Source organism: Paroedura picta, chromosome 10 (assembly GCF_049243985.1).
Source record: "Paroedura picta isolate Pp20150507F chromosome 10, Ppicta_v3.0, whole genome shotgun sequence".
In the NCBI taxonomy this organism is placed as follows: Eukaryota; Metazoa; Chordata; class Lepidosauria; order Squamata; family Gekkonidae; genus Paroedura; species Paroedura picta.
Window position 1 is genome coordinate 14,920,578 of NC_135378.1, and position 14,623 is coordinate 14,935,200.

General features: G+C 49.4%; 1 protein-coding gene across 5 annotated transcripts in view; it reads right to left on the reverse strand.

Annotated features, from left to right (window-relative positions):
• FAM184B (family with sequence similarity 184 member B) overlaps window positions 1-11,646 on the reverse strand; it is an 80,108-nt gene extending 68,462 nt beyond the window's left edge. For all 5 annotated transcript variants that reach the window (XM_077301472.1, XM_077301467.1, XM_077301468.1 and 2 more), the window contains exon 1: window positions 11,273-11,646. In XM_077301472.1, the coding sequence (XP_077157587.1) occupies window positions 11,273-11,377 (105 nt within the window). In that variant the 5' untranslated portion in view covers window positions 11,378-11,646. The remainder of the gene's footprint in view (window positions 1-11,272) is intronic.
• Between the last annotated feature and the right edge of the window lie 2,977 nt (window positions 11,647-14,623).

Consider the following 14,623-nt stretch of genomic DNA (forward strand, 5'->3'; position numbering starts at 1 on the left):
GAATTTGGATAAGAATATTCTTTTATTCACAACTTTCCTTTTTATTGTGAGATACATTATGGCTACATAGTGGATTTTGCTTTCCTTTTGGATTTAGATTTTGTAATGTTTATATGTTAGCTGATATGGGGGGGCAATGAGGTGTATAATATGGAATATGTAGTAATGATAAAAAAATTAATAATATTGTGGTAAAATTGGCCAGCGATAATGTTTAGATGGTATAATATTCAAATTACGGAATTGAATTATTGTAAAGAGGAAGATGCTGGGGAGAGATTTTGGGTGCGTTTGTTTTATATCCCTTATATTAAGGTGACCAGATTGTCCCACTTTTGGAGGGACATCTGGGGGCACCAGGCAAATTGTACTTATGTTGAAATTATATATATATATATTACAATACTATTTTTGCATTTTATGCGTTCTATGAAAATTTTTGTTGCTCCATATAGATCAAATTTTTAATCAAGACCCCCCCCCCCCCGTTCAAGGGTGTTCCCACTTTACCAATGTTAAAATCTGGTCACCTTACCTTATATACTGGATAATAATTTTTGAATGACATGATCTGTTATATAAAACAAAATCAGAGTCCAGTGGCACCGTTAAGACCAACAAAGATTTATTCAAGGCGTGAGCTTTCGAGTGCAAGCACTCGAAAGCTCACGCCTTGAATAAATCTTTGTTGGCCTTAAAGGTGCCCCTGGACTCTGATTTTGTTTTGTTGTGCTGCTTCAGACCAACAGGGCTACCCGCTTGAATCCATGATTTGTTATACAGAAACCTTCAGTTCTTTTGTAACCCCTCTTATATTTCTGACTTTTTTTCTCAAAATTAAAAAAAATCAAAAATTGCTGCATCTGTTTCCTTCGACCATACCTTCTTCCTACGTCCCAAACACTCCCTGCACTTATCTAAGCTGACATTTCCTGGCATTCCAGAGACAAGAGGCACAAAGCCTAGCTTGTTTATTGCACCGTTCTGCTAATCGCACAAGGGATGGAAAAATAGGGCAGCCAGAGTGGCTTGCTTGTGAAACAGATACACACACAAAACCTTCAAAGGTAATAACTGCTCCTTTGGGCAGCCAGTCGGTGAAACAGAGAAGTAAAAATATGTTGAAGAGGAAGTAAATTAACAGGTTCGTGCCTGTTTATGGTCTCTCCCCCGTACACCCATGGAGGGTTGGGAAATCTCTGGATTTGGTTATGGAGCCTGGTTAGGATATGGCCTGGGAAGGGAAGCAGCCTCTGCAAGGTAGATTTCCAGAGATCCCATCTTTCAAAGCAGCCACTTTCTCCAGAGGAACTGATCTCTGTAATCTGGAGATCAGCTGTAATTTGGGGAAATTTCCAGGTTCCACCTGCAGGTTGGGACCCCTACCTGGTTTTCATCAATCTGGGCTCCCTTTTATTTAGGGGCACCAAACCTGAAATAACTCCTACTCGTGTCTCTCTGTAACAGAGCTTGAACAACAGGTATTGGACAGGCAGTCACAATGCATCATTCTAGGATTCTATATGCTGCACAAACTCCAGGTATTCTGCAAGATGTCTTTTGGGGATATCAGAACCCACACAATAGCCATGGCTGGCCACATTGTACAAATTATTTTGTCTCCATGGGAACAGGATGGGAGGGTCAGGTAGAGCAGGGGTAGTCAACCTGTGGTCCTCCAGATGTTCATGGACTACAATTCCCATGAACCCCTGACAGCATTTGATGGCAGGGGTTCATGGGAATTGTAGTCCATGAACATCTGGAGGACCACAGGTTGACTACCCCTGAGGTAGAGGATGGTCAGCCAAAGCTCCGCCCATCCTCCAAAACGGGCTGCTAGAACTTGTTGCTACCATCCCCCTGCCACACATACAGATACCTATCCTGCCTTTACAAGGGGGAGGGGTCTCAGTTCCACAACTGTCCTAGACACCCCTGAGTCTCTGATCCTTTTCCAAGAGATGGGACACAACTGGTTTGCTATCTCACAACCACGTCATCTTGTGAGTTTCAGGTGGGGTTGATCAGCAGAAGAGGAGCATGACTTGAGTCCATTAGCAGGATAAAGGCAGGATAAAGATTCACAGGGGATACGCTCTGGAGAGGCAAAGTTCTCCAGAAAACTTGTTCTTTGCTACTGGGCTTGACTGGGCCCGTTACCTAGTAAGGTTCCGGTTGGACTCCTTCCTCCCACAATCAACTATGGAGGACGGAGCAGTTTCATATGGGCACACTGGAGTCTTAATATTGCTCAGCACTTCCACACAGAATCACACAACTGCAGCCCCAAGGGCAAAGCAGGATTACACTGTCTCTATTTCATGTATATTAACTAAACAGCAATGTCCCGTGAAATAGACCATAATACATCAGACATCATAAACGGAAGGTTTATAGGAGATGTAGGAAATGGTGAGTCGGTCTTCCAAGAATCCTTCAAAGATCAATATACCGCCATACAGAAAATGTTTCAGAAGTATTTTTAAATGTTCCCAAGAGAAGAAATACCCAACAATTTAGTACACGTTCTTGCTCGTTTGTTTTGGCAGAATAATGTAATACGCAGTAATGCCCTTGGCAGCCTCTTTTTTCTTATTCTGAGCTGCAGATGTATCGATGGTCCACGTTCATTATCCTACCTATGCAGTAGCCTAAATATGTAGCTATATCAGTGGTGGTGGGGGGAAGGGGCTGGAGGATTTAACAGGAATTGCTCTCCCAAGAGGAAAATGCTTCAAGACTCCTCTGCAAACTGGCAGTGAGAAATATTTATGTTTACTTATCTGGGGGAAAAGTAATTCCATCTCAAGGGATTAGGACATGTAGCAATGCAAGGCATACAAAACGACCGGTAATACATAATACAGCACAGAGGTGCAGCGCATATTTAATCAGGCCCAAGGGAAGAATCAAAAATGTTTTATGGGATGACAGGGCTGCTGGTTACTTGGGCGAGATCCACAGCACTGGACTAGTACCGTGCTACAGAACTTCTTTGCACAGGGAGAACAAGACAACCCAATTGTGAATGATGGCTGTAATGCAAGGCGGGGAAGGGGGCAAGTTTGCCAGCTCCTGGTTGGGAAACCTTTGGAGATTTGCTGGGGGAGGATGGGGAAGACATGGACCTCAGTGGGGTCCCTCCCCAGAAGCATCCACTTTCTCCAGGAACTGATCTCTGTAGTCTGGAGATGAGCTGTAGTTGCAGGGGGCCCCAAGGACAAAGCATCCCTGCCCCAGACAAAGTGCCTGTTTATGGTCCCTACCTACCCCGTACACCCATGGAGATATATCCTTTCATTGTTCCATAAGGGTTTTGGCTTGTGAGCTGCACACCTTTGATGCTGCTACACACGCAAAATCAAAGATTCAAAGGGTAAAGCAAGGGCAAAAATACAGATTATTAATTAGGTAATTAAAAAAAACCAATGGCATAGTAACAATAATTCAAGCACCTAATAACCAAATATATTCAGATTAGGTGGAATAAACAGATATTTGTGATGCAGCGATAATAAAAGCGAAAGAGAGAATGATGGCTATAACAAGATAAAGTTAGAATAGGAATTAAATTAAATTAAACATTTATGGAACATTTCAAATAAGAATTAGAAGTTAGTTGCTAGTAAAAATTAACTAGAGGGAAACACATTAGACAGACACAATCCTAATCCTAAAGGAATATAAGAGACAAGTTATTTCTTACAAGAGTGAGTTTTGTCTTGCAGCACTGTGGCCAAAATATCCCTACCAGAAAAATGCACAAAATATTTATAGCAGCCACTGATGGGACTCTAGATGTTCTAGATCAGGGGTAGTCAAACGGCGGCCCTCCAGATGTCCATGAACTACAATTCCCAGGAGCCCCCTGCCAGCGAATGCTGGCAGGGGGCTCCTGGGAATTGTAGTCCATGGACATCTGGAGGGCCGCCGTTTGACTACCCCTGTTCTAGATGTTGCTCCAGTCCCCTCATGAAGCTGTCTACTTCTTGCAGCAGGGATTTACGTGTGTTAATTCACTGTTAATTATTGGATGTTCCAGTCTGGAATGTCTGGTGAGGAGCACTAACAAACCTCTCTGCGACAACCAACACTTTAGAAAGCACCCATGGCTTCTCAGGCACGACTCTTCCAAACGAAAATGCTCTATCTGTGTTACTGCCATCGCCTCCCATTACGGGTCGAAGAATTTCCGTTATTTATCGACAAAATCTATATCCCATCTTTCTGCTTTCATCAGGGCCCCGAGACAATTAAAAACATAGGAGAAAACCTCGACCAGCCTAGTATATTCCAAATCCATCCAGATGCAGTTATATTTTGCCCAACTTCCCTGTGCCATCGTCTTGCAGTTGGTAGAACAATGCACCCTTTTGTTCTAAAATACCCCTAAAACAAACAAACAAATAAACAAACCCCACAACCAGAACAACTATGATTATTTTAGGCACAATTGCACAGTCCCAAAATGTATGTAGTCAGTTGTTTATTGTAATCTGGAAGAAATAGGTCATAAATATTTATATTGGGCATTGTGGCCACATGGTACAGAAACATAATCCAGTCCAGCATTCTGTCCCACAGGGTGGCCAACCAGTTCTAGTGGAGGGCCAACAACAGGGCAGAGAGGCCAAGGTCTTCCCCAGGTGTTGCCACCTGGCTCCAGGATTCACAGGTGGCTCAAAGAGCTTGTGCCCAAACAGCTACAACCACATGACATCAGAGTCATGTGACAGGATGTGGAGGGTTAGTGTTATGGCCTCACAGATGGGGAGGGGCTTCACATTATAAGGGCCCTGTTGGACTGAATGGCGGTGAGGAGATGGTCTGGCCAGGGGAAGAAAGCAAGGAGAGGTGACAAGGAAGGCCAGCTCTCAACCTGCTTATGCTGAATGGGAAACTCTGTGTTACTGAGTGACCTTACCTTTCCTCGCCTGCTTCAGCATGTGTGGAAAGAGGGACAAGGGACAGGAACATCAGAGCCTTCCCAAAAGTGGCAGAAAATGTTAGCACTGTAGGTTATCATGACACAGTAAGGGAGGCTGCACAGAACCATAGACTCTTAGAGTAGGAGGGGCCATGAAGGCCATCTAGTCCCACCCCCTGCTCAATGCAGGATCAGCCTCAAGTATCCAGGAGAAGGATCCGTCCAGACATTGCTTGAAGACTGCCAGTGAGGGGGAGCTCCCCATATCCTTAGACAGACCATTCCACTGCTAAACTAGACTCATAGAATCCTATTATTATTATTTATTAGATTTATTCCTTGCCTCTCCCCGGAGGCCCGAGGCGAGTCACAGGCATATAAAGCCCCAATAAAAACATACAATAAAATTTATCATACATAAATCCCCAGACAACAGAACAAGATGTGGTAAAAACTCAGTTCATAACTACTCTACCCGTTGGTAACCGACTATCGAGCGGGAGGGAGGACAGAGGGTGCCAGATGGAGTACGCTACTGCCACTGTAAGGGGGCCAGATCTTCCATGCTCTAGAATCCTAGAGTGGGAAGGGGCCATCCAGGCCATCCAGTCCAGCCCCCTACTCAATGCAGGATCAGATTCAAGCATCCAGGATAAGGATCTGTCCAGCTGCTGCTTGAAAACTGTCAGTGAGGTCTCACCTCCTTAGGCAGCCCATTCCACTGCTGAACTAGATTAATAGAATCCTAGAGTGGGAAGGGGCCATACAGGCCATCCAGTCCCACCCCCTGCTCAAGGCAGGATCAGCCTCAAGCACCCAGGATAAGGGTCTGTCCAGCGGCTGCTTAAAGACCACCAGTGAGGAGGAGCTCACCACCTCCTTAGGCAGTTGATTCCACTGCTAAACTTTTCTGTGAAATCCCCCCCTCCGATATCTAACCAATATCGTTCAACACATACCTTAAAGCCTTTACCGCAGATCATATCCTCTGCTGCCAACAGGAACCTTTCTCTGCCTTCCTCCAAGTCAGCGGCCCCCAACCTTTTTAAGGCTGCGGACTGGCCTGCGGGAGTGGGGGGAGAGTGAGGCCCGGGCGCTGTGCATGCGGCCGATTTGCTCAAGGCCCAGTGAGCTTCTTGCTGCAGGGGGGGGGAGAGGTAGGCTGCCCTTGGCCCGGTTCCGAGGCTTTCGCAGCCCAATACTGGGCCGCAGCCCGGGGGTTGACGACCCCCACTCAAAGTGACAACCTTCCACATGTCCCCGCTCAACCTCCATTTCTCCAGGTTGAATGTCCCCAAGTCCCTCAGCCTTTGCTCACAAGGATTGGTGTTTTTGTTGTGGGCTGGCCAGCTCCAACGGAGCAAAGTGATGCAGCACAATACAGTAACATTTTTGGGAGTCCAGTAGCACCCGAAAGACCAACAAAGTTTAATTCTGGGTATAAACTTTTGTGTGGATGCAGAATTAAACTTTGTTGGGCTCAAAATTAGTTCTGTTGCTTCAGACCAACCCGGTGACTCACCTGAATCTAGTTACATTTTTTGTTACTTAATACCAGGGGTAGTCAAACTGTGGCCCTCCAGATCATGGACTACAATTTCCAGGAGCCCCCTGCCAGCGTTCGCTGGCAGGGGGCTCCTGGGAATTGTAGTCCATGGACATCTGGAGGGCCGCAGTTTGACTACCCCTGCTTAATACATTCGGTATATTTTCTATAATTAAACCACACACACAAAAAAACAGGATTGGTTTTGTTTGGTTTAATTATTTATTGCAAACCGCTCTTACGGGGAGGAATGATACATAAATCAAATAAATAAATAAATAAAAGCTGGCCTGCCACACAAGTGGAAGCAAACTTCATCTTTGCCTGACCCCCCTACCCCCTTGCTGTCTGGTTCACAAATACCAAACATCAGAATAGCAGATAACATTGAAAAGCAGATACCAGTTTTAACTCGGAAAAATGCAACCTTGTTTTATGGCTATGTCGGCACAAAGATTCCCATCACACCATAAAGCAAAGAGAGCGAAGGGATCCAGCATAAAAATGAAGCCATAAAGCAAGGCCACCGCCTGCAAAAACCAAATAGAATCCCTCCAAGTCTGGTACATATATAAAGAAAAAGAAATCACATTTCCTTTTTACTACCACTCGAGGTGCCCAGGCTTACGTAGGACTTCAAACTCAGCCTCGGTTCCGGTGAATCAGACCTTGTTATGCCGGATTTCTAATAAAATTCGTCATCTTCTCATTGCCAATTTGACATGCTTTAATATAGCCACCAGGTAGTTATTAATAGCTGGGCCTGATTCCTTGTGGTATTTTACATGGCAGCTTTCATGCGCAAGGAACTCAAAGACTTTCATTTAATTAAGTGCAAAATGCCCATTTTTGAAATGGATTGGGGGGGACAAAGAGCCAGTCCATCATCTTGAGTCCTGGCACATGGCAGGACACATGGCAACTCTGTGCAATCCACGTATGGAGAGCCGAGGCATCTCCCTGCCTGAAGTGGTTGCTTATGCCATGTATTTCTTGATGCATTCATTCACGGTAACCCTGTCCTTTGATATGCAAGGAGCCTTTGGGTTGTATCCCCCACGATTGCCAAAAATTGGAACTGGAGCGGGGTGGGGCTGATATAAGCACTCTGTTGCTATTGGGGTTTTTTTAGTCTTGGCAACGTATTGATCAGGTCTACTTGCATGACTTCCTATCAAATCAAGTTCTGTTATTGTGGCAATCAGTAGAAACCTCACACCCCTGAAGTTCTTGTGACTGCCTGGAGGACAAGAGGAATGGAACCTCTCTAGAAAGAGTGAGCATGTCAGTACCTTTCTGTATGGCAAAGGAGGAAAGACCACCTGAAAGGGAGGTGCTGGACTAAGATCTGGGAGATCCAGGTTCGAACCCCCTTTCTGCCTTGGGTTAACAAATTCCAGATGGCATCTGGGGATCTCCACGGGTTGCAACTGATCTTCTGACTACAGAGATCTGCTCCCCTGTAGGATGGGGCCGCTTCAGAAGGCAGACCCTGTGGTCTCACATTTCTGAAGAGCTCCCTCCTTGCCCAGTGTCCATCCACTCTGGGCACTGACGCCAAATTTCCAGGGATTTCCCAATTTGGAGCTGGCAAACCCTAACTCCACCTTCTTCACCAGGTGGTTGTGAAGATAAAATAGATGCAGGGGTGGACAAACTGTGGCTCTCGAGATGTCCATGGACTACAATGACCATGAGCCCCTGCCAGCACGGCCAGTTGGCATGGGCTCATGGTAATTGTAGTCCATGGACATCTCGAGAGCCACAGTTTGGCCACCCCTGAAATAGAGGGAAGCCAGCTTCCAGGTGGGACCTGGGGACTTCCTTGAATTACAGCTCATCTCCAGACTACAGAAATCAGTCCCCCTGCCTGACAAATATCTTGTAGTGGGACTTCCTTAAGGAAATCTGGGGACAAAGCCAGCATGCTAATACAATCACACCTCCCAACCTGTGGGTCGGAACCCAAAAGTAAGTCGAGACACCTCTGAAAGTGTGTTGCGGGCCAGCTTGCCTGGACAGTCTCCCCACCCTGCTGCCCTTTTCAGCGCTCTCTTTTGGGTCTTGGAAACTGAGACCTGACCCTGGAAACCATCTCTTCCAGGTCATCCAGCAGTTGCTATTCTTCACTGTGCGCACGTGTCAATCAAGCAAAAGATGTCTTGATAGTTGCTAGCGTGAGTTTCTTGAGGGATTAAGAGAGGAGGAGAGGGTGGGCCAAGGCTCTGCATATGCAAAGGTTGCGTATGTCGGGAGGCTGCTTGCTTGGGGTTCCTAATGAGGACAGATGAACACTTTGTGCAGTGTCACAATCCATCTGGACAGTGTCTGAGCCCTCACAGCTCTGCCTTCTTGGGGACCAAGAAAGAGATAAAAATACTGGGATTCTTATGAAACAGTTTGGTTCTTTCCAAGTAGAACTCTAAAGCCCTCCTCAAGTCAAGCATGTGTCATGTCTGTCCTGCAAGTGATATGGGAGAGGGGGGAAACACAGGGAGCAAAAGGTGGTCACATGTGCTCAGTGCTCACATTCCTATCTATGCTCTGAAGCAGGGGTAGACAAACTGCGGCCCTCCAGATGTCCATGGACTACAATTCCCAGAAGCCCCTGCCAGCGAATGCTGGCAGGGGCTTCTGGGAATTGTAGTCCATGGACATCTGGAGGGCCGCAGTTTGACTACCCCTGCTCTGAAGTATGAAAGATGGCCCAAGTATCTTTGCACAGGTGCTGTATAAAAAATGTTTGCAGTAAAAAACACACACACATACAGGCAATTGCTATAGCGCTATAATGCTACAGCGCTAATAGCAATTATCCATTTTGTGTATGGGTATAGCTCTAACTATAGCTCTAACGCTATAGCTCTAACGCTATAGCTCTAACGCTATAGGAACTATCCATTTGTAAAGGCCTGTAGTAGAACAGTGGGGGAAAACCGGGGTAATGGATGCAGGGCATCCCTGTGCAGATGCTATACTACCAATGTGAATACCTGTACATTGATAGCAGCAGTGAACGCAAAACTGAGAACCCATGCCCCATGAATGCAGCCATGGTTTCATTTTACACTTTGGAGGCAGAAGGCTGGTAAAAATTGGCTTTGCCATTCTAGATCAGTTTCATAGGAATCATGGAATCATAAAATAATAGAGTTGGAAGGGACCTCCTGGGTCATCTAGTCCAACCCCCTTCACTATGCAGGACACTCACATCCCTATCGCTCATCCACTGTCACCTGCCACCCTCTTCTACAAGTCAAACGCAGATGAAGCAATCTATTGAATTAAAGCACAAGAGCCCTCATCAAGTGCTATTATCCTGGGCAGGCGTGGCCAAAATCTTTTCCAAATAAAATATTTATTTTTTTCCAGACCAAAATATGACCGCTGCACCACAACCGAAGAAGAACTGTAGGCGATATGGAGTGTTTTGAATTTGCAGCGGGCCAGTGTTCGTATGTGTGTTGGGGCCGGGGAGCCAAGGGGGCGGCAGCCCGGAAAAGTCTGGGAACCACCGGGCTGGGGGACCCTGCCCCGGAGCTAGCAAGGGGAACCCAAGGCATGCAGAGCTGAGAGGCCAGCCGTCCCACCCCTCACGGCCACAGCCATTGTCAGCCACCTTCAGCTTGAGGAAGCGAGCAAGTACCGTCCTCACGCAAAAGCATCTTCGGAAAAGTGAAACTGCAAGAGGCTGAGCCGTAGCCCAGTGCATTTATTACATTTCCAGCTCAGTAAAAATGTGGCCGAGCTGCTGGGCTGCAGCACAAAGATTTATTGCCAAGTCCTCGCAGGGGGACAAGAGAAGCGGGGAATCTCTCTTTCAGATCTCAGCCTGCTCTCGAACATCCCTCTGCCACTCTGCTACCTTGATCTCTTATTTCACTCAGGTTTGCAGCATTTGGAAGGGGGGGGGGGGAGAGAGCAGCACTGTAATCTGTCACTCTCCTGTCCCTTTCCCTCCTTTTTTTCTTCATCCCGGAGATCAGGTGTGTGGGGTGAAGTTAAAATGACTGTGGCCCTTTAAGAGCATCGCTGCCCGCTGGAAAGCCAAAATCTGTCATGTATTTCTTGTATTGATTTGCTTTATTTATCTGCGTCCCACTTTCTCCACAATGGGAACTCACAGCGGCTCACATCTTTCTCTCCCCCCTCTTTTCTCCTTACAACAACCCTGCGAGGTAGGGGAGGCTGGGTGCATGGCACTGGCCCCAAGTCACCCGGCCGGCTTCCCTGGCAGGAATAGAGATTTGATCCCAAGTTTCCCAGATGTCGGGCTGCCAGTTGGGCCATCCCGGGAGATTCTGGGGGTGGAGCCTGGGGAGGGCGGGGCTCGGGGAGGGATGGGACCTCAAAGCACCATCCAGGTGGTGCGGGCAGGGGGGCTCACCGGCCCCTCGCGAGGCACAGCTTGGCCACCCCTGCCGTCGCGACCGTCCTCCTGCCCATTTTCTCCTGTGACCGGGAGATCTCCAGCCTCGCCCTGGAGGTGGCAAGCCTGTCCAGAGTCTCGCCCGGGACTTTCACCCACCACCCGGCCGGCGCTGCTTCTTGAAGAACTTTCACGGATCACCTCCCCCCCCCCCCCCAAGCGGCCATGCCGGCGGCCCGGGGACTTCACGCTTCCCCGCGGCGGGCGGGCGGGTTGGCCACGACTCGCGGGCGGCTCTTCCGCACGGCCAGCGCCGAGACCGCGCCCCGGAGAGAGCGGCTGCCCGCGCCACGTGGGCTCTCGCTGCTGCCCCGGCCGGACTCCTGCCTGCCTGCCCGCCTGCCCCGCCCGCCCTTCCCTCCTTTACCTTGGTGAGCTGCGCGATCTTCTTGCACATTTGCAGGTGCAGCCGCTGCTCGCCGCCCTCGGTGGCGCCGCCCGGCGGGGTCCCCGGCTGCTGGGGAGAGGCCATGGGGCGGGCGGAGTTGGGGTCGCCCGGCAGCGGGGCTCCCGCCCGGCTCTGCGCCCGCCCGCGCCGCCTCTCCCTCGGCCTCTCTCCCCCGAAGGCTCCGCGTCGGGATGCTGCGCAGCGCCCCGAGGAGCGGCTCTGGCGGCCGACTGGCGGAGCGCGCCGGAGAAGGACTTCCCTGGGAGGCGCGACCCGGTCCCAGGAGGAGCCCGGGAAGGGCCGACCCGGCCGAGGAGGGCGGAAGAGGGAACAGCCCACCCCCCTCCTCCGGGCTGCCGGCGCTTGCTGGAAGGTAGACTGCTGCTGAAGGTGGAGGCGGAGCTGGCCCACCCGGGCTCATCGTCCCTCGCCCGCCCCTGGCCGAGGCTGTCCGCGTTAGGGAACCCCAGGTGCCGTAGCGGGAACAGGGTTGCCGACCTCCAGGTGACGGCGGGAGATCTCCCAGGATTACAACTGACCGCCAGTCTGGAAAGATCAGACCACCCCCCCCACACACACACACACACACTGGCAGGGGGATTCTGCGGCATCACGCCAAACTGAAGACCCTCCTCCTCAAGCGGCACTCCCAAAATCCTTCCCAAACAGATGAGAACTTTTCCCCCTGGCTAGTAGCAACTATGATCAGGGCAAACATGCTTGCTCCCTGCTTTCTTCATCCCATTCCTGGTTTTATTTATGCACTGTGATTATAGCTTGCCTTTCTGTCCAAGGAGCCACAAACCAGTTGACAGTGTTTGTCTCTCCTCTGTTTTATTCTCACAACGACCCTGTGAGGTCGGCTAGTGTGAGTATGTGAGCCTGGCCCCAAGTCACCCAGCCAGCTTCTGCAGCAGAGCACAGATCTGGACCAGTGTCCCCCAGACCCTGCAACGGGCTTGGCTGGTCAGTGTCTTTCTAGCACGGGGGTCCCCACTGGGGTGCCTGGGTGCCCCTCAACGCTTTCCTGGCACCCAGCAAGTGTTTTTAGAAAGTAGGTGGGGCCATTGGCTTGCTGGGTGCCAGGAAAGTGTTGGGGGGTGCCCAGGCACCCTATTTGCCATCTGATTGGCTGTGCAGTTTAAAATAACATTTCAGCAACAGCTGCCTCTACTGATTCTCTCTCTGACCTTTTCCGCAGTACAGGGTTGCCTCTTTTTATATCCGCTTTGCACTCCTGTGGGGTGCTGCACGTTTGCTCTAGTCTTCCTGCAGTTGGGAGTTCTCCCCCCCCCAACATTTCCCTCTTCCGCCCAGGTGGTCACCCATGGCCTTCCTTTGACTCCCTGCCCCAATGGCGTTAGTCTCAGACGTGCTCCTGGCCTCTTGGCTCCTGCAGCTGCTACAAACAGACTAACAGGGCCGCCCATCTGACTTTCCACATTATTGTTATTGTTGTTGTTGTTGTTGTTGTTGTTTTATTTCCTGCCACTCTTCTTGAGTCCAGCACTTGGGCTCCCCTGTTTGTGGCTGCTTCTGCCTTCCGCAGGGTCCTTTGATGCTTTCACCCATCACTCTGGGCCAAAATTCAGCAGTTGACCACAGACTCTAACAGGTTCAGGACCCCTTGTTCTAGAGCTTGGGTAGTCAAACTATGGCCCTCCAGATGTCCATGGACTACAATTCCCAGCGGCAGTTCCCAGCGGCAGGGGCTCATGGGAATTGTAGTCCATGGACATCTGGAGGGCCGCAGTTTGACTACCCCTGTTCTAGAGACCACACACACACACAGCTGTAAAAGACCAGCAACTGCTGCTCTGGACGTCCTAAACTGAAAGAGTGGATGTAGGGAGCCCCCAGTTGGGTTCAGATCTAGGCAGGTCATGGATCCTCCAGCTGTCAGTGATGCAGCAGGGGACGAAAGACCCGGAAGTCGCCCTGGCCCCCACCCCTGAAGAAGCACTGGCATGGGGAAAGGGTTAACTCTCCTCCTATAATTTCAGGAGCCTTAGGGCTGCCAACTTTGTGTTTGGAAATACCTGGAGATTTGAGTGGGGAGAGGGGTTTAGGGATATCCTGTATGCTGTAATGCCACACACTCCACCTTCCAAAGCAGCCCTTTTCTCCAGGAGAGCTGGAAGGATTGTTTTAAATAAATAAAGTGATTTATATTAGTCTGGAGAGTGGTCGTGATTCTGGGAGACCTCCAGCTCCCACCTGGACATTGGCAACTCCAGGCCCGCTACCACTTCCACCACCATACCAGCTCCTGAATAACATTCCAAGAGGGGGAGAGATGATGGTGCCCAATCTTGTCTGGCTTGCCTTGGGGATCGGCACCTTCTTGCTTGAAATATGGTGAAATATGGTCACCCTTGAGAGAGGAGAGAGAAAAGGGGGTGGGGGTGGGATACGAAAGACTGAAGGCTGCCAGCATGAACATGAAGGAGTTGTAGTTGTTTAAAGACAAGCATATTCCTCCCACTAACAGTTGTAGCAGGCAGAAAAATATTTTTAACGCTAACAGCAAGGGAAGACGGGGAGAGCAACAAGTGGGTGTGAATATTAAGTCTAAACACACATGCCTAACATTTATGTCAAACCAGAGACTGTCGCCCCTCCATAAAATGTCCTGCAGCAAAGGGATGGAAGATTTCCCTAGGAAGGAGTGTAGATTTCTTTGTATGTCTCTAAAACAGTCTCCACAAGTCCACAGGGGTGTTCTTTTAAGGAAAAGTCAGGACAACTGCATCATAAATCAGTGGGGTTTGCTCCCGCAAGATGTTGGGATGGCCACTGGTTTTTAAGAGCTTGGAAATGCTTCCCCCAGAAGTATTTCCCACTGTTAGGATTACAAGTCGTGGGTGCAAGCCACAGGAGTAAGAACCAATGGGCTACAAGGGTCTCATGGGAATTGTAGTCCATGGACATCTGGAGAACCACAGTTTGGCCACCCCTACTCTAAGCTGGGTGCAGGAGTGGCCGCTTTTTAACACCAGGAGCCAGGCAGGTTTTTGCATTGCCCATTTTAAATTCAGAGCTGTTCTAGTCTGCTCAGGATAGCAACTACTCCACTCAGTTGGGGGGAAATTAGAGGGAACATTGACCAGGAGCCTTTGGGCTCCTGCCCCTCAACTCTTGCCCAAGGACTCAACATCCGTAAGAAGTTCCTGACAGTTAGAGCGGTTCCTCAGTGGAACAGGCTTCCTCGGGAGGTGGTGGGTTCTCCATCTTTGGAAGTCCTTATGCAGAAGCTGGATAGCCATCTGGCAGAAATGCTGATTCTGTGGATTTAGGCAGATTGTAAGTGGGTGGCTAGGAAGGGATTGT